Here is an 18,881-nt window from a genome sequence, read left to right as displayed (position 1 = left end):
CACAGTAGGGGTGACTTAGTGTTACTGGCCTGTAATAAGCTGATAATGGTTACTGTACATTACTGTACACAGATTGGTCACAGTAGGGGAGTTAGTGTTACCGGCCTGTAATAAGCTGATAATGGTCACTGTACATTACTGTACACAGATTGGTCACAGTAGGGGTGACTTAGTGTTACTGGCCTGTAATAAGCTGATAATGGTCACTGTACATTACTGTACACAGATTGGTCACAGTAGGGGTGACTTAGTGTTACTGGCCTGTAATAAGCTGATAATGGTTACTGTACATTACTGTACACAGATTGGTCACAGTAGGGGGAGTTAGTGTTACTGACCTGTAATAAGCTAATAATGGTCAGTACATTACTGTACACAGATTGGTCACAGTAGGGAGAGTTAGTGTTACTGACCTGTAATAAGCTGATAATGGTCACTGTACATTACTGTACACAGATTGGTCACAGTAGGGGGAGTTAGTGTTACTGACCTGTAATAAGCTAATAATGGTCACTGTACATTACTGTACACATATTGGTCACAGTAGGGGGAGTTAGTGTTACTGACCTGTAATAAGCTGATAATGGTCAGTACATTACTGTACACAGATTGGTCACAGCAGGGGGGAGTTAGTGTTACCGGCCTGTAATAAGCTGATAATGTTCACTGTACATTACTGTACACAGATTGGTCACAGTAGGGGTGACTTAGTGTTACTGGCCTGTAATAAGCTGATAATGGTCACTGTACATTACTGTACACAGATTGGTCACAGTAGGGGTGACTTAGTGTTACTGGCCTGTAATAAGCTGATAATGGTTACTGTACATTACTGTACACAGATTGGTCACAGTAGGGGGAGTTAGTGTTACTGACCTGTAATAAGCTAATAATGGTCAGTACATTACTGTACACAGATTGGTCACAGTAGGGAGAGTTAGTGTTACTGACCTGTAATAAGCTGATAATAGTCACTGTACATTACTGTACACAGATTGGTCACAGTAGGGGGAGTTAGTGTTACTGACCTGTAAAAAGCTGATAATGGTCACTATACATTACTGTACACAGATTGGTCTCAGTAGGGGTGACTTAGTGTTACTTGCCTGTAATAAGCTGATAATGGTCACTGTACATTACTGTACACAGATTGGTCACAGTAGGGAGAGTTAGTGTTTACTGACCTGTAATAAGCTGATAATGGTCACTGTACATTACTGTACACAGATTGGTCACAGTAGGGGGAGTTAGTGTTACCGGCCTGTAATAAGCTGATAATGGTCACTGTACATTACTGTACACAGATTGGTCTCACAAACGAGATAAACAGAGGAACACCAAGAGCCCCAATAGTGTAGTATGTATTGACAAATGGGGTAATGACAAAGAGTAATAGTTGTTATACTCACAAACATGGGTCACCAATAGGCAACCACTGTAAAGGCAGGTGGGGAGATTATCCTGACCCCACTCAGGAATAACAAGTCGCTCTCTGTAGATAGTAGAAAGGGTCGCAACCCTCCACCAAGGGTGGATACAATGTTATATAAGAGAGAACAGAGGCGCCAAAAGGATAAAAAGGGTTTTAAAAGAGCTTAAAAGCCAAAACTTGGTAATTAGAGGAGGCAGTGGTGGACTTACCTCCTCCAAGCAGACACAACACGACTGTACATTCAGTCTATTTATTAACGAACTCCAGATAAAACAAAGCAACGCGTTTCACGGGTCAGCGCCCGCTTCCTCAGGCAATAGAAAAAGGAGTTACAGCTGCAAATGACAGAGATCAGAGGGTATATTGTTTCTGCTATAATATATCTTACATTTAAAACTTCAATCATTGAGTGACAAACATGTGCAAAATAATATAGTACATTGACAGTAAAGGTACAGTATTTTGTATCATAGAATTGTTATGTTGGTGGGCTGTGTTGGTGGGGGGGTTAAAGAATTTGGTAGAGAGAGAGAGAGGGAGGGGAGGGGGGGAGGGGGGGAGAACCACACAGGGGTGGGGGTTGGGGGAAACCTAGGGGGGGGGGAGGGGGGGAGAACCACACAGGGGTGGGGGTTGGGGGAAACCTAGGGGGGGAGGGGGGGGAGAACAACACAGGGGTGGGGGTTGGGGGAAACCTAGGGGGGGGAGGGGGGGGGAGACCAAGGGAAGGTTGTGTGTCAGGCCAAGGGAGTAGGGGGGGGGGGGAAGAGGGGGGAAAAAAGAAAAGGAAGGGGTTTATCTATTGTGGCCATGGGACGTGCAAGTTACAGAGCAAATAGCATCAGAGGTGACTGTAGGTCAAAGATAGTAAAAAGAGTGTGAATGGCAGCAAAACAAGCGAAACAATGGCAGCAAAACCGACATACCCCAGTATGGGGTTAAAAGATATGGATGGCAGCAGTAAATACAAGATGTAAGTGGATAAACCCACCAGGACTTACCATCTAGCAAAACAAACGACACTCAGCGCCTCTGCAATGGCAGAGAGTGTCTGAGCATGCTAAATAGTGTGCAGGATGTGACATCAATTAGAGAGAGGAAGTGCATCATCAGTGAGAGGAGCCTGCAAAGACTTACCCTTTTAAAGAGGAGTCAGGCCGCCATCTTGGAAGAGGCATGCCTGGTCCTCAGTACTGATGGGCCGCCATGTTGGAGGTGGCCCAGATACACAGCAGTAACTTCAACATTTGCCAAAAAGATATTTAAAAAAGGGCATAATAAATAGCAGAGATTAACCAGGTCTTGATAAAAAGCATACACATAAATATACATACAACATATAGCTTATAATAGTAAAAGAACAAAGTAAAAGGTCTATGTCACCCATTATAGCAGGCATTGATTCCATGACCAGCAATTTGTCCCGGTTCATTGACAAACACCTACAACCCCTCGTAATAAACTTACCCTCCTACCTCAAAGATTCCCAACATCTCATACAGCTTCTATCCCCTATTTAGGTGTGATGATCAGCGGAGATGCCGCCGCGCGGTCTAGTGGCGGGGCGGCTGTCTCCGCGTTCGGGCCGGCGGTTTCCGCGCAGCAATACGCGTCTGGCTTGGCTGGACCTTCTAGTGCACACAGATGGAGAGCTACGCGTGCGCACGCCTGGCGACAGGACATTTATACCAGCAGAAGGGGAGTCATCTGATCAGGCCGATCAGCTGATCCCAGCTGGACTCTGGATTGGCTGAGTGGCTTGGGCGGGGCTGCACAGCACTGCAGGTATATATAGACCTTGCCTTGCAGTTGCTGGTTGTCTGCCGTTGCGAATGCATATGTGTGAGCGCTCAGACCATAGTCAGATCCCACAGTGTGTTAGAACCAGGTAGACCTGGGAATTCACACTTAGCCAGATTACTGTGTGATTGCTGTGTTATACTTTAGACCAGTTCCAGGGTGTTGTGACCAAGGACCTCACACCCAAGTTTAGGGAAACTGTGTCACTGCTCTGTTATACTTCAGACTAGTTCCAGGGTGCTGAGACCACGGACCTCGCACCCAAGACTAGGGACTTGTGTTATCATTCTGTTATACTCCAGACTAGTTCCAGGGTGCGGAGACCACGGACCTCGCACCCAAGACTAGGGACTTGTGTTATCATTCTGTTATACTCCAGATTAGTTCTAGGGTGCTGAGACCACGGACCTCGCACCCAAGACTAGGGACTTGTGTTATCATTCTGTTATACTCCAGACTAGTTCCAGGGTGTCGAGACCACGGACCTCGCACCCAAGACTAGGGACTTGTGTTATCATTCTGTTATACTCCAGATTAGCTCCAGGGTGCTGAGACCACGGTCCTCGCACCCAAGACTAGGGACTTGTGTTATCATTCTGTTATACTCCAGACTAGTTCAAGGGTGCTGTGACCACGGACCTTGCACCCAAGACTAGGGACTTGTGTTATCATTCTGTTATACTCCCGACTAGTTCCAGGGTGTCGAGACCACGGACCTCGCACCCAAGACTAGGGACTTGTGTTATTCATTCTGTTATACTCCAGATTAGTTCCAGGGTGCTGAGACCACGGACCTCACACCCAAGACTAGGGACTTGTGTTATCATTCTGTTATACTCCAGATTAGTTCCAGGGTGCTGAGACCACGGACCTCGCATCCAAGACTAGGGACTTGTGTTATCATTCTGTTATACTCCAGATTAGTTCTAGGGTGCTGAGACCACGGACCTCGCATCCAAGACTAGGGACTTGGGTTATCATTCTGTTATACTCCAGATTAGTTCCAGGGTGCTGAGACCACGGACCTCGCACCCAAGACTAGGGACTTGTGTTATCATTCTGTTATACTCCAGACTAGTTCAAGGGTGCTGAGACCACGGACCTTGCACCCAAGACTAGGGACTTGTGTTATCATTCTGTTATACTCCCGACTAGTTCCAGGGTGTCGAGACCACAGACCTCGCACCCAAGACTAGGGACTCTGTGTCATCATTACGTTATATTCCAGGCTAGTTCCAGGGTGTCGAGACTGCGGACCTCACACCCCAGACTAGGACTCTGCTTTATATCTGTTATGACTAACTATTTGCTCTGTCGACCTCTCTCTTGCATACTGATTCGGTACCTCTGCATATCTGCCTACCTGTTGCCAAACCCTGCCTGTAACTGGTTACCGAATCAGCCTTCTGTCTTTGTACCTTATCTGCTCGTGTGTTGCCGACCTGGCCTGCCCGAATCTTCTGGCTGTCACTCATTCCTAGAGTGTACAGTCTCCCTGTACTAACTGTGATTCTATTCCACCAAGTATCACTTAGCTGCAGGGACCTCCTGCTCCGCAGAGAGTCCCTCCTGCAGTTCAGCCAGGGGCTCTATCCTCTAGGAGTCCTCTGGCTGCAGTACAGTCTGATTCCCAGTATAGCAGGAAATCATTGGCTCCCAGGTTATCTCTATTCCCTCTCCTAGGAGATAGTTCCCACACAGCCAAGGGCCACTGCTCCTCAGGTGGTCCCTGCTCATAGTTCCTGCGTCTCCCGCCCCACGGGAGATAGCCTACTGTTGCACCAAAACACGTACACGCTTCAGGTGTCCAGAGGTTAGCTATACTTGGATTATCGGTGATTCTGCAGATCATCAATAATCAGGTATATCTGTATTCTTGGTGATTCTGCAGATCACCAATAATCAGATTCTCTCTGTGTGCTGACACCGATCGTTACATTAGGCATGAAAGGAAAGGCAGGCTGGAGTCTAGAGCAATATGATATGGATAATCTGTGCTCCCTTTTAGCAATAAATGAAAGAGGTTTTTATGCTATGCGAGTCCCGCTTTTTATATTTTTGAAGGTCCTGAATTGTTGCTCAGGCTGGAGGGCTTATATGCTTGCAATACAAGAAGCAATCTGGTGAGTGAGACTCACTAAGGGGGTGAAAAGTATTCCCCCATGTTTCCTCTGTATCTGGGTGGAGGCTATCTTTTACACAACTGCATGAAGTGAATCACTAGGTGGTTCATGATAAGCAATATTGCACTATATTCGGATGTTTTTACAGGGAAATCCTATACCACGCTGAGAGGTCAGGATTGTGATCGCAACTTTTTTTGTGGACTGGATCGTGATTGGAGAGGTTGTGTACTTTAGCAAAGTCTGTGGATCCCCTATACTGGTGACATTGAAGCTATATATACATAGATTTTAATCAAGTGCTGTGGAGCGCGGTCCTTTCTTGCCTTTTGAGGCATTAGTCATGTTTTGTTTTAAACCATTCCATTGTTGCCCTGCCTTTGTTTAGGGTTGTTGTCCTGCTGGAAGGCGAACCTCCGCCACAGTCTCAAGTCTTTTGCAGACTCTAAGAGGTTTTCTTTCAAGTTTGCCCTGTATTTGGCTCCATCCATCTTCCCATCAACTCTGACCAGCCTCCCTGTCCCTGCTGAAGAGAAGCACCCCCCGAGCATGATGCTGCCACCACCATATTTGACAGTGGAGATGGTGTGTTCAGAGTGATGTGCAATGTTACTTTTCTGCCACACATATGGCCTCAATTCACTAAGCTTTATCAAACACTTTATCAAACGTTTGATTATTTACCTCATGGGTAAAATCTAATTTTGAATTCACTGAGGTGTTACAGATTTATTGAACGTTTTATCGATAAAACATTTGATAAATATATAACACCTTAGTGAATTCAAAATTAGATTTTACCCATGAGGTAAATTATCAAACGTTTGATAAAGTGTTTGATAAAGCTTAGTGAATTGAGGTCGTTTTGCATTTTGGCCAAAAAGTTCCATTTTGGTCTCATCTGACCAGACCACCTGGCTTGTGGCAAACTGCAAATGAGACTTCTTATGCTTTCTGTTAACAGTGGCTTTCTTCTTGCCACTCTTCCATAAAGGCCAACTTTGTGCAGTGCACGACTAATAGTTGTCCTATGGACAGATTCCCCCACCTGAGCTGTAGATCTCTGCAGCTCGTCCAGAGTCACCATGGGCCTCTTGACTGCATTTCTGATCAGCGCTCTCCTTGTTCGGCCTGTGAGTTTAGGTGGACGGCCTTGTCTTGGTAGGTTTGCAGTTGTGCCATACTCCTTCCATTTCTGAATGATCGCTTGAACAGTGCTCCGTGGGATGTTCAAGCCTTTGGAAATCTTTTTGTAGCCTAAGCCTGCTTTAAATTTCTCAATAACTTGAACCCTGACCTGTCTTGTGTGTTCTTTGGACTTCACGGTGTTGTTGCTCCCAATATTCTCTTAGACAACCTCTGAGGCCCTCACAGAGCAGCTGTATTTGTACTGGCATTAGATTACACACAGGTGCACTCTATTTAGTCATTAGCACTCATCAGGCAATGTCTATAGGCAACTGACTGCACTCAGATCCAAGGGGGCTGAATAATTATGCATACACCACTTTGCAGTTATTTATTTGTAAAAAATGTTTGGAATAATGTATGATTTTCGTTCCACTTCTCACGTGTACACCACTTTGTATTGGTCTTTCATGTGGAATTACAATAAAATTGATGCATGTTTGTCGCAGTAATGTGACAATATGTGGAAAACTTCAAGGGGGCCGAATACTTTTGCAACCCACTGTATATAAATTCGTGTATGTGCCACGATCACTTGAAAATGCCTTGACCAATTTGAACGAAACTTGGTATACAGATCCCTTACTACCTGGGATGATATGTTCTGGGGGTCTCGCGTCCCCCCTGCACACCTGGGCGGAGCTACAAACAGCCAATCAGATTTCACCCATTCATATCAATGGAAAAAATGTAAAAGGCTGCCATTCTTACAGTAATAAAGCCAGAGTCCCCACACTTGGCACAGTTGGTCACTTGCTGACCGAGGTTACAAATTCAGAAAAAGTGGGCGGAGCATAAAACAGCCAATCAAATTTCAGCCATTAATTTTAAATGGAAACTGTAAACTGCAGCCATTCTTACGCTGTCAATGGCAGAGGCTTCAAACTTACCACAGTCAGTCACTGAGTGACTGAGATTAATATTCAGGAAAGTGGGTGGAGCCTATACCAGCCAATCAAAATTCATCTATTGATTTTCAAGGGGAATATTTAAACTGCTGCCATTCTTACACTGTTTATGGCAGAGGCTTCATACTTGTAACAGTCGGTCATTGGGTGACGGGTTTCAATTCACTAAAGGGGCGGAGCCACAAACAGCCAATCAGATTTATTTACTGGATAAACTGCTTCCGTTCACACAATTTTGATGCCAGGAACCTGAAAGATCACTAACTTGGTCATTGAGTGACTGTGTGTCCAGGTTACAAAAAGTGGGCGGAGCCAAAAACAAATTTCACTGGGAAAATGTAAACTGCAGCCCTTCTTACACTGTTAATGGCAGAGTTCTCACATGTTGCCCAGTTAGTCACTGGATGACTGGGATTAATATTCAAAAAAGTGGGTGGAGCCTAAGAAAGCCAATCAAAATTCACCTGTCAATTTTCAAGGGGAATATTTAAATTGCTGCCATTCTTGCACTGTTAATGGCAGAAGCCTCAAACCTGGTGCAGTTGGTCATTGGATCACTGGGGTTCAAATTCAGCAAAGGGGCGGAGCCACAAACAGCCAATCAGATTTGTTTCATTTCACTGGGATAATACAAATTATTGATGCCAAGGACCCCAAAGCTCACAAACTTGGTCATTGAGTGTTTGTGCGTTAGGGTTAGAAAACATGGGAGGAGCAACAGCAGCTAAATACATTCCCGGGCAACGCTGGGTCATCAGCTAGTAGTATATAAAATGTAATAATTGTCCTCCCAGAGAAATGGGGTATATGTTAGTTCCATATGGATTAGGGGGTTATACTCACCTCTGCCCCCCTGCTCCCGGATACAATCCCATACACATGCCCCAATCTACAGGACCCCAATCTCAGCAGCCCCTCCAATGGGCCAGGGAATAACTATCTCCACTCCCCTCCAGCCGTTATCAATGAAGCAGCTCAGATCTATTTCCATATTCAGATCTTTTGGCCTAAGGGCCACTCACACTTCAATATGCAGGATGATTTTACCGCGATTAGTGGGGTAGAAGTCACTGGACACCCTCGCGATTCCCGACGATCGCAATCAGCGCTTTGTTAACCACTTCACAACTGAGGGGTATTACTATCCCTGGAGCACCAGAGCAATTTTCACCTTTCAGCGCTCCTTCCATTCATTCGTCTATAACTTTATCATTACTTATCACAATGAAATGAACTATATCTTGTTTTTTTGCCACCATATAGGCTTTCTTTAGGTGGGACATTATGGCAAGAATTATTTTATTCTAAATGTGTTTTAATGGGAAAATAGGAAAACATTTGGAAAAAAAATCATTATTTTTCAGTTTTCGGCCATTATAGTTTTTAAATAATGCATGCTACTGTAATTAAAATCCATGAAATGTATTTGCCCATTTGTCCCAGTTATTACACCGTTTAAATTATGTTCCTATCACAATGTTTGGCGCCAATATTTTATTTGCAAATAAAGGTGCATTTTTTTTCCCGTTTTGCGTCCATCCCTAATTACAAGCCCATAGCTTATAAAGTAACAGTGTTATACCCTCTTGATATAAATTTTTAAAGAGTTCAGTCCCTAAGATAACTATTTATGTTTTTTTATTGTAATGTTTTGTATTTTTTTTTATATTCCATAAATAAAAATTGGTAACAATTGGGGAGTGTGGGAGTTAATGAGTTAATTTATATTGTAAAGTAATGTATTTGTATATGAAATATGTTTTTGGGTGTAATTTTACTTTTTGGCAACAAGATGGCCACAGTACTTTTTTGTGAATGCGTCCTGTAAGCGTCGGAAGTACGCTTACAGGAAGTTCAGGGAAGCTGGGAAACTTTTTTTTCTCCCATCGTCCTCCAGGACGGCTGCTGCTGAGACATTGCTGTCTCCTGTCACGCTGGAAACACCTGAAATAAATTCTAATGTTAATTAGCTCTGAGCCCATAAATGGAGCCCCTCCTCCCTCTCATCCTCAGTTTTTTGTTGTTTCCCATTCATGCTGGACGCCTGACTAGTTAGCAGTTTATTATTTTGGCTGATATGGGGGTTTTGCCTGGGGCACCCATGTCTTAGCTAGGTTTACTGCCTTATGACGACTAGGGCCGGTGACTGATGTTTCGGCCTGGTGGGAGACGGAAAGGGGGTTGTTTTTTACCTGGTCTCCTAACACTCTCAGGCGAGAAGCCGCCATAACCGCCTTAGGAGCGTGCGGTGAAGTGCGCAGCCGGAGGAAAAATAGCCGAGAACTGATCTCGCGGGGAGACGTCGGGCGTGTGACGTCGTTTCCGGCTACTGGTGCAGGACGGGAGGGCGGCGTCCGAAAACCAGGAAGTGCGGCTATAGAAGCCGCGCTTAGGCGCACGAGGAACGCCGCTCAAGCTGCAACATGGAGCAGATGCAGTCCTCCAACACAGCAGCACAGGATACCCCGGCGGCTACTTTACAACAGGCTGGCACAAGCCCGCGGGTATGTGGAAAGGAGGTTGATGCTGAATTGTTTTTTATAACATGTGAGGGCAGCATTAGAGTGATAAATGGTTTCTGTTTATGTTTTTCTCACAGAAAGCCACAGCAAAGCTGAAAATAAGATGCAGGGTCTGCAATGCTAGGCTTCAGGAGGGGGCAGCTAGGGACATATGTAAAGAATGTCACTTACAGGCTAAACAATCTACTACTTCCAAGGGAGAAAGTTCTCAGGCTACAGTGGCCTTACTAGAGTTGATGCAGACTGTAAAAGATGAGATTAGCAATACTTTTACTGCATTTAGATCAGCTTTTTCTGTAAATCAGGATCAGACTCAGAGCTCAGCCTCCACCACAATAGATCAACAGGCAGACCCACACTCTGGCCAATCTGCTATAGATCTATCGGGTCATACATCTTTGAGTTCCCAGACGTTACCTTGTGGCCAGTTGCAGGAGTCTTCTGAAGTTTCAGAGGAAGGTGAAGCCATAGAGTCAGACACCTCAGAGAAATCTAAAGCAGTGAAATCCACTTGGTATTTATTTTCTGCTGAAGATACTGAAGAAATATTAAAAGCGGTATATGATTCAGAACAGATTAAATCTGATTTGTCGGTTAAATCTGTTCGGGATGATATTTATAAAGGTCTGATAATTAAAACAATGAAGGTTTTTCCCCTACATGACTATTAAGGAACTCATTAGATCCCAGGGGAAGGATCCAGAAAAACGTCTTTTTATTCCTAGATCCTTCAAAAGGAGGTTTCCCTTCAATGATGAGGAGGAATCGCCTTGGACAAAGTGTCCAAAATTGGATGCTGCGTTGGCTCAGTATTCAAAAAATTCAGATCTATCGTTTGAAGATGCGGGCTCCCTTAAGGATCCCATGGATAGAAAGGCAGAGGCCTTGCTCAAGAGAGCGTGGGATGCAGTGTCTTTTGCTTTCAAACCGGCCATTGCATCCATTTGTTTGGCCAGAAATCTGATTAGATGGGTGGAAGGTTTGCAGAATCATTTAATTGCAGGCACCCCCCACGAAAAGATTCTGGAATCTTTACCGGTGATTTCTAAGTCGGTGGCTTTTCTGGCAGATAATACATCAGAAAGTTTAAGATCATCTGCTAAAGCAGCGGCCTTAGTCAATTCCCCCGGACGGGCAGTTTGGTTAAACGCCTGGGAGGGGGATTCAGCTTCTAAACATCATTTATGTTCCATGGAGTTCCAGGGAGAGTTATTATTTGGGAAAGACCTTGATGCAGTCTTGGAAAGGTCTTCTAACAAAGGTAAAAAATGTCCAGACAAAAGAAAGAAAATCCTTAAAAAACAGTTTGTGAGTAAAAGGAACCCTCCAAGGGGGGAATCATCGGCCAGGGGTACTTTTCAGTCTAAAAGATGAACATATAACGCAGGCAGGGGTCGGGGATCCTTTCTGTTTAACCGACCACAGGGACCGTCCACAAAGCCAGCAAAATGACTATCAGGAATCTGTAGGGGGGAGGTTAAGAGTCTTTTTTCTGGCTTGGAGGGAGATAACCAAAAGTCCTTATGTATTGAATTTGATTCAGTTCGGTTACCAAATCGAGTTCAATTCTGTCCCTCCTTCCAGCAGATTAGTGACGGGTATTCCGAGAGATCCTCAGTGGGCACAAGCCCTAAGGGATTCAGTAATATCATTACTAGAAAAGAATGTGATCATGAGGTTTCCACCTCAGGAACAATTTCAGGGGTTCTATTCAAAGGTTTTCCTGATATGCAAACCGTCAGGGAAATTCCAAATGATCTTAAAGGGGAACTTCAACCTAAACAAACATACTGTCATTAAGTTACATTAGTTATGTTAATTAGAATAGATAGGTAATATAATCTCTTACCCACCCTGTTTTAAAAGAACAGGCAAATGTTTGTGATCCATGGGGGCAGCCATCTTTGTCATGGGGGCAGCCATCTTTTTGGTTGAAAGGAGGTGACAGGGAGCAGGAGACACAGTTCCAACTGTCCTGTGTCCTGATAACCCCTCCCAGCTGCACACACTAGGCTTCAAATCTCAAATTCAAAATGTAAAAAAAAAAAAAAAATGCACCAAAACAGCAGAACGAGAACAGCAACATCAGAAATCCCATCATGCTTTGCACAGCATTAGGGGAAAAATGCCCGGGCAGTTTTTTTGTGTACAGCTAAAAATGAGGCTTGTATAAGAGAAAAAGAGTTCTGATGCTGTGAAACTGTTAAAGAAACACAAAGCCTTTCCAGTGCTGCTGAGTCAATTTTTAGTCTGGAGTTTCACTTTAAACCTAAAACCCCTGAACCCTTACATTGTGGAGAAAAAGTTCCGGATGGAAAGCATTACCTCTGTAAAAAACGCGATGTTTCCGGAAGCTTTTCTTGCGACTTTGGACTTAGAAGATGCATATCTTCACGTGCCAATACATCCAAATTATCAGAGGTTCCTAAGATTTGCGATTCAGATTGGAGAGTCGATATGTCATTACCAATATCGAGCCCTCCCGTTTGGAATTACGTCAGCGCCGAGAATTTTCACGAAGGTCTTAGCAGAGGTAATAGCTTTTCTACATCTCCACAATGTAAGGGTTCTACCTTATCTGGACGACTTCCTGTTTCTAGCGGAGTCCGAGGAAGTTTTAAAAAAGCAGCTAATTTTTTCAATGGAATGGTTAACAAAGCTAGGTTGGATTATAAGCAAAGAAAAATCCCGGCTGGTTCCAACTCAAAGAATAGTATTTTTGGGGTTGCTATGGGACACCACAACTCAGATGGTGTACCAGCGGAGAAGGTGGAAAAGATAATATTGAAAGCTCAGGTCTTTATGAGAGAGGAGAGTGTATCCCTAAAAAATGTCATGTCTCTGCTGGGACAAATGTCCTCAACATTCCCAGCAGTAGAGTGGGCGCAGGCTCACTCAAGGGACATCCAAACCTGGTTTCTTTCAAGCTGGGACAGAAACCAAAGGTCGTTGGACAATCTTGTTCAGTGCCCAGTACAAGTGCTGATATCCCTTCAGTGGTGGACTTGTCAAAGGCACTTGTCGCAAGGGAGGAGGTGGGTCCAGACATCCCGGCAAAAGTCTACACAGATGCCAGCTCAAAGGGGTGGGGAGCCCATTACTCAACTTTCCAGGTCAGCGGCCTTTGGTATCAAAAAATGATGGAGGCCTCATCAAACTTCAGAGAATTGATGGCGGTAAAACTGGGACTTCAACATCTGCAGGTTCATGTAGCAGGAAGGGAAGTCTTAGTGTACTCGGACAACATAGTTACGGTATCCTACCTGAAGAAACAAGGAGGAACCAAAGTCCGGAATCTGCGAGATCTCGCATTATCAATAATGACTTGGGCAGAGTCAAATCTCATCTCACTGACGGCAGTTCACATTCAGGGAATCAGGAACAGATGGGCAGACTCACTCAGCAGGGGTATGTCAGTAGAGGCAGAGTGGCAGCTAAATAAGCAGATTTTTCTGCAGATTGTGCAGGAATGGGGATGCCCAATAATGGATTTATTTGCGACACCACAAAATGCAAAGGTAAGGGACTTTTGTTCCTTACATCCGACGGTGCCGGAGGATCGATTGGATGCATTAGTGGTGGAATGGCCGACAGGACTTCTCTATGCCTTCCCCCCATTCAAACTGATTCCCAGAGTTCTCAGGAAGATACAGACGTCAGATTGCACTGTGATATTTATAGGGCCATACTGGCCCAGAAGGACCTGGTTCCCATATCTACAACACCTTGTCATCAGGAGTCCATGGTATCTAGGCAACAGAGCAGATCTCTTGACGCAGGAGGGACGGCTTCACCCCAACCCTCGACTTTTAAACCTCACTGCTTGGATGCTGAGGAAAGCATCTTAAGAAAAAGGAGGTTTTCAAAAGAAGTGGTTTCCACTTTGGTTAGGTGTAGGAAACCGTCAACAAGAAAGAAATATGGTAACATTTGGAAAGCCTTCTTAAGCTGGAAGGAGAAAAATGGAGTTAGGTCTAATGACTTAAGATTTATATTAGAATTTTTGCAAAATGGGGTAAAATTAGGGTTAGCAGTTAGCTCCCGAAGGGTTCAGGTATCCGCCCTCTCGGTCTTTCTTAATAGACAATTGTCCAGGAATACTTTTGTAAAGAATTTCCTTACCTCTGTTGCCAGGACTCAGCCAGTCTCTGAAAAATTAGTTCCACCTTGGGACTTATCATTGGTTCTTGACTTCCTTACCTCAGAGAGGTTTGAACCTTTGTCAGAAGTACCTTTAAAATGTTTGTCCCTGAAAGTGGCCTTTCTAATATCAATCACGTCGGCTAGGAGAGTCAGCGATATTCAATCCTTGTCCATAGAAGACCCATACATGGTGGTGCATCCCGATAGGATAGTGTTCAGACCAGACCCGGCCTATTTACCCAAGGTAGCTACAGCCTTTCATAGATCACAGGAAATCGTTTTGCCTTCTTTTTCCACAAATCCAACTAATGATAGAGAAAAAAAGTGGAGTACACTGGACGTTAGAAGAGCAATTCTTATTTATCTCCAGCGTACGGCCGAGTGGAGAAGGTCGAGTCATTTGTTAGTTTCCTATGCAGGGGCAAGTAAAGGATTACAGACATCTAAAGGCACCATTTCTAGGTGGGTGAAGGAGGTAATCACATTAGCCTACAAGTGCTCTAAAATAGCAGCTCCTTCTAAAGTGACAGCACACTCTACTAGGTCGTTAGCCACTTCATGGGCAAAAAGGTCAGGGGCAAAGCCTAGAACAAATTTGCAGAGCTGCAACCTGGTCTTCATATACCACATTCATCAGACACTATCGGGTCGAACTACTTTCAAGCCAGGACCAAAGTTTTGGACGGAAAGTTCTACAGGCCATTATCCCTCCCTAAAGGTAAATTTCTCGCTGGTCTCAGCAGCAGCCGTCCTGGAGGACGATGGGAGAAAGTCCCAGCTGCTTACCGGTAGCCGTGTTTCGGCGAGTCCTCCAGGATGGCTGCCTGAGTGCCCAACCCCCCCAAAAAAAGGGGGTGATCATATATATATATATATATATATATATATATATATATATATATATATATATTTAATATGCGTATGAATGGGTACTCGGTGAGAACTGAGGATGAGAGGGAGGAGGGGCTCCATTTATGGGCTCAGAGCTAATTAACATAAGAATTTATTTCAGGTGTTTCCAGCGTGACAGGAGACAGCAATGTCTCAGCAGCAGCCGTCCTGGAGGGCTACCGGTAAGCAGCTGGGACTTTTTTCTCACTATGATTGCGCTGCTTCTCACATGCCAATATCTCTGAGATAATGCAAATTGTATGCTAATTATATGCAAAGTTATGCAGCCGCTGCCTCTTGTCCATTTCTCATCTGCATAAACTTTGCATGAACTTGGAATTCTCGGCAGCTCACTGACCCTCCCTAATGATAATTGCTCCTCCTCTCAGAATTCTCTAACAGGAAGTGATGATGTTTCTCTATTTGCAGGGCGGAGTCCCGGCATCAGGAACCTCTCAGAGACTCGTCTCTCTGTATCCACAGACTGTACAACGGATGATGATGTCACTGGGCAAGAGTCTCCTGCAGATATCCTGGTGACCCCAAATATTCCCCCAGACTCCCCTCACCTGTGTAACCCTGAGGGGCCTCATACCCAGCACAGCTCTGCCCCTGCTGGAGGGTCTTATTCCTGTTCCACGTGTGGGAAATGTTTTGTGGGTAAATTAAGTCTTGTCAGACATGAGAGATCTCACACTGGTGAGAAGCCCTATTCACGTTCTGAGAGTGGGAAATGTTTTCGGTCTAAAGGGGAGCTTGTCCAACATGAGATATGTCTCACTGGTGAGAAACCCTATTCATGTGCTGAGTGTGGGAAATGTTTTGTACAGAGATCACATCTTGTCGTACATGAGAGATCTCACACTGGTGAAAAGCCCCATTCATGTGCTGAGTGTGGGAAATGTTTTGTGCAGAAATCACATCTTGTCATACATGAGAGATCTCACACTGGTGAAAAGCCCTATTCATGTGCTGAGTGTGGGAAATGTTTTGTGCAGAAATCACATCTTGTCATACATGAGAGATCTCACACTGGTGAAAAGCCCCATTCATGTGCTGAGTGTGGGAAATGTTTTCGGTATAAAGGGGAGCTTGTCATACATGAGAGATCTCACACTAGTGAGAAGCCCTATTCGTGTGCTGAGTGTGGGAAATGTTTTGTAAGGAAATCACAGCTTGTTAAACATGAGAGATCTCACACTGGTGAGAAGCCATATTCCTGTGCTGAGTGTGGGAAATGTTTTGTATGGAAATCACAGCTTGTTAAACACGAGAGATCTCACACTGGTGAGAAGCCCTATTCATGTGCCGAGTGTGGGAAACTTTTTGTAGAGAAATCACAGCTTGTTATTCATGAGAGATCTCACACTGGTGAGAAGCCCTATTCATGTGCTGAGTGTGGGAAATGTTTTGTGCAAAAATCACATCTTGTCATACATGAGAGATCTCACACTGGTGAAAAGCCCCATTCATGTGCTGAGTGTGGGAAATGTTTTCGGTATAAAGGGGAGCTTGTCATACATGAGAGATCTCACACTGGTGTAAAGCCCTATTCATGTGCTGAGTGTGGGAAATGCTTTAAATCTAAAGGGGAGCTTGTCATACATGAGAGATCTCACACTGGTGAGAAGCCCTATTCGTGTGCTGAGTGTGGGAAATGTTTTGTATGGAAATCACGGCTTGTTAAACACGAGAGATCTCACACTGGTGAGAAGCCCTATTCATGTGCCGAGTGTGGGAAACGTTTTGTAGAGAAATCACAGCTTGTTATTCATGAGAGATGTCACACTGGTGAGAAGCCCTATTCATGTGCTGCGTGTGGGAAATGTTTTGTAAGGAAATCACATCTTGTCCAACATGAGAGATGTCACACTGGTGGTAAGTAAGGGTCAGTGATAGCTTTGCCTCCAGTGAACCTGAAGTGGCCACAGCATACTGCTCTCCATCTCCCCAGCATAGCAGGCAGTAGGGAGGATGGGGGGGGGGGGGGGCAGCAGCCAATAACAGGCTTGTTCAGTTCCGCTTATCCCTCTCTCATCACTGGGAGAAGCTCTATTACTGCACTGAGTGTGGGAAATGGTTTGGCCATCAGTGGTCTTCTCCAGTGTTTGTTTTATCCCTTGCTAGAGGCACATGGCAGCATATTTACCCAGAATCCTGAGGACTCTTTCATGCTGCTCAGTGCATTGGTTTGTAAAGCAATAAAGTCCCTGAACTGAGGTGACATGATGGGATTATTATTATTTAGTATTTATATAGTGCTGACATCTTCCGCAGCGCTGTACAGAGTACATAGTCATGTCACATAACTGCCCCTCAGAGGAGCTCACAATCTAATCCCTACCATAGTCACATGTCTATGTACAGTACAGACCAAAAGTTTGGACACACCTTCTCATTCAAAGAGTTTTCTTTATTTCCATGACTATGAACATTGTAGAGTCACACTGAAGGCATCCAAACTATGAATGACCACATGTGGAAGTATAGTACATAACCAACAAGTGTGACACAACTGAAAATATGTCCTATTCTAGGTTCTGCAAAGTAGCCACCTTTTGCTTTGGTTACTGCTTTGCACACTCTGATTCTCATACCTTTCCCAAAATCTAAATGTTCATTCAACACTTCACTCCGATGGGCGTGGCCGCGGCGGCAGCCCAGGACCGCCTAACGCCAATCGGCGTAAAGTCCTGGGTCTCTGTTTTGCAGGAGATCGCGCGCAGGCTGCGCGCGCATCTCCTGCTTGGGGTGCAGAGCTCCGCCCCCTCTTCAGTCTCCGAGCGGAGATTGCCGCTCGGGAGACTGTTAGACGGTGATCACGCCGTCTATTTACACTGTGCAGCGCTGCGATCCCCCTGGGGGACAAGAGAGCGATCGGTTATCATAGGCAGAAGCCTATGACAGCCAATCGCCATAATTGGCTGGCTGTGGGGAGGGAGGGAACATTTTAAAGAAACAGGTTTTTTTTGTTTTTTTTTTAACGTAACAATAATATTTATTTAAAAAAATAAACATGAGGGGAGTGATCAGACCCCACCAAAAGAGAGCTCTGTTGGTGGGGAATAAAGGGGGGGGGGGGGGGGATCACTTGTGTGGTGTGTTGTGCGGATCTGCAGCTTGGCCTTAAAGCTGCAGTGGCAGATATTACTAAAAATGGCCTGGTCACTAGAGGGGTTTAGCACTGCAGTCCTCAAGTGGTTAAAGAGGAGCTGTCAGACATACTATCTCAGAAAAAAACCCACACACACACGCATATATATATATATATATATATATATATATATATATATATATATATATATATATATATATATATATATATATATATACACACAGTGGGTTGCAAAAGTATTCGGCCCCCTTGAAGTTTTCCACATTTTGTCTTATTACTGCCACAAACATGCATCAATTGTATTGGCATTCCACATGAAAGACCAATACAAAGTGGTGTACATGTGAGAAGTGAAACAAAAATCATATATGATTCCAAACATTTTTTACAAATAAATAACTGCAAAGTGGTGTGTGCGTAATTATTCGGCCCCCTTTGATCTGAGTGCAGTCAGTTGGCTATAGACATTGCCTGATGGGTGCTAATGACTAAATAGAGTGCACCTGTGTGTAATCTAATGTCAGTACAAATACAGCTGCTCTGTGAGGGCCTCAGAGGTTGTCTAAGAGAATATTGGGAGCAACAACACCGTGAAGTCTAAAGAATACACAAGACAGGTCAGGGTTCAAGTTATTGAGAAACTTAAAGCAGGCTTAGGCTACAAAAAGATTTCCAAAGCCTTGAACATCCCACGGAGCACTGTTCAAGCGATCATTCAGAAATGGAAGGTGTATGGCACAACTGTAAACCTACCAAGAC

General features: G+C 44.5%; 1 protein-coding gene across 1 annotated transcript in view; it reads left to right on the top strand.

Moving 5' to 3' along the window:
- LOC137545330 (uncharacterized) overlaps positions 1–18,881 on the top strand; it is a 197,645-nt gene that overhangs the window by 98,339 nt on the left and 80,425 nt on the right. The window contains exons 12-15 of the mRNA XM_068266440.1: positions 11,043–11,234; positions 12,971–13,381; positions 15,129–15,189; positions 15,678–16,885. Of these exons, the coding sequence (XP_068122541.1) occupies positions 11,043–11,234; positions 12,971–13,381; positions 15,129–15,189; positions 15,678–16,885 (1,872 nt within the window). The remainder of the gene's footprint in view (positions 1–11,042; positions 11,235–12,970; positions 13,382–15,128; positions 15,190–15,677; positions 16,886–18,881) is intronic.

Source organism: Hyperolius riggenbachi, chromosome 2 (assembly GCF_040937935.1).
Source record: "Hyperolius riggenbachi isolate aHypRig1 chromosome 2, aHypRig1.pri, whole genome shotgun sequence".
In the NCBI taxonomy this organism is placed as follows: Eukaryota; Metazoa; Chordata; class Amphibia; order Anura; family Hyperoliidae; genus Hyperolius; species Hyperolius riggenbachi.
Note: the sequence above shows the minus strand (reverse complement) of the source record. Positions and strands in the feature narration are given on the sequence as shown.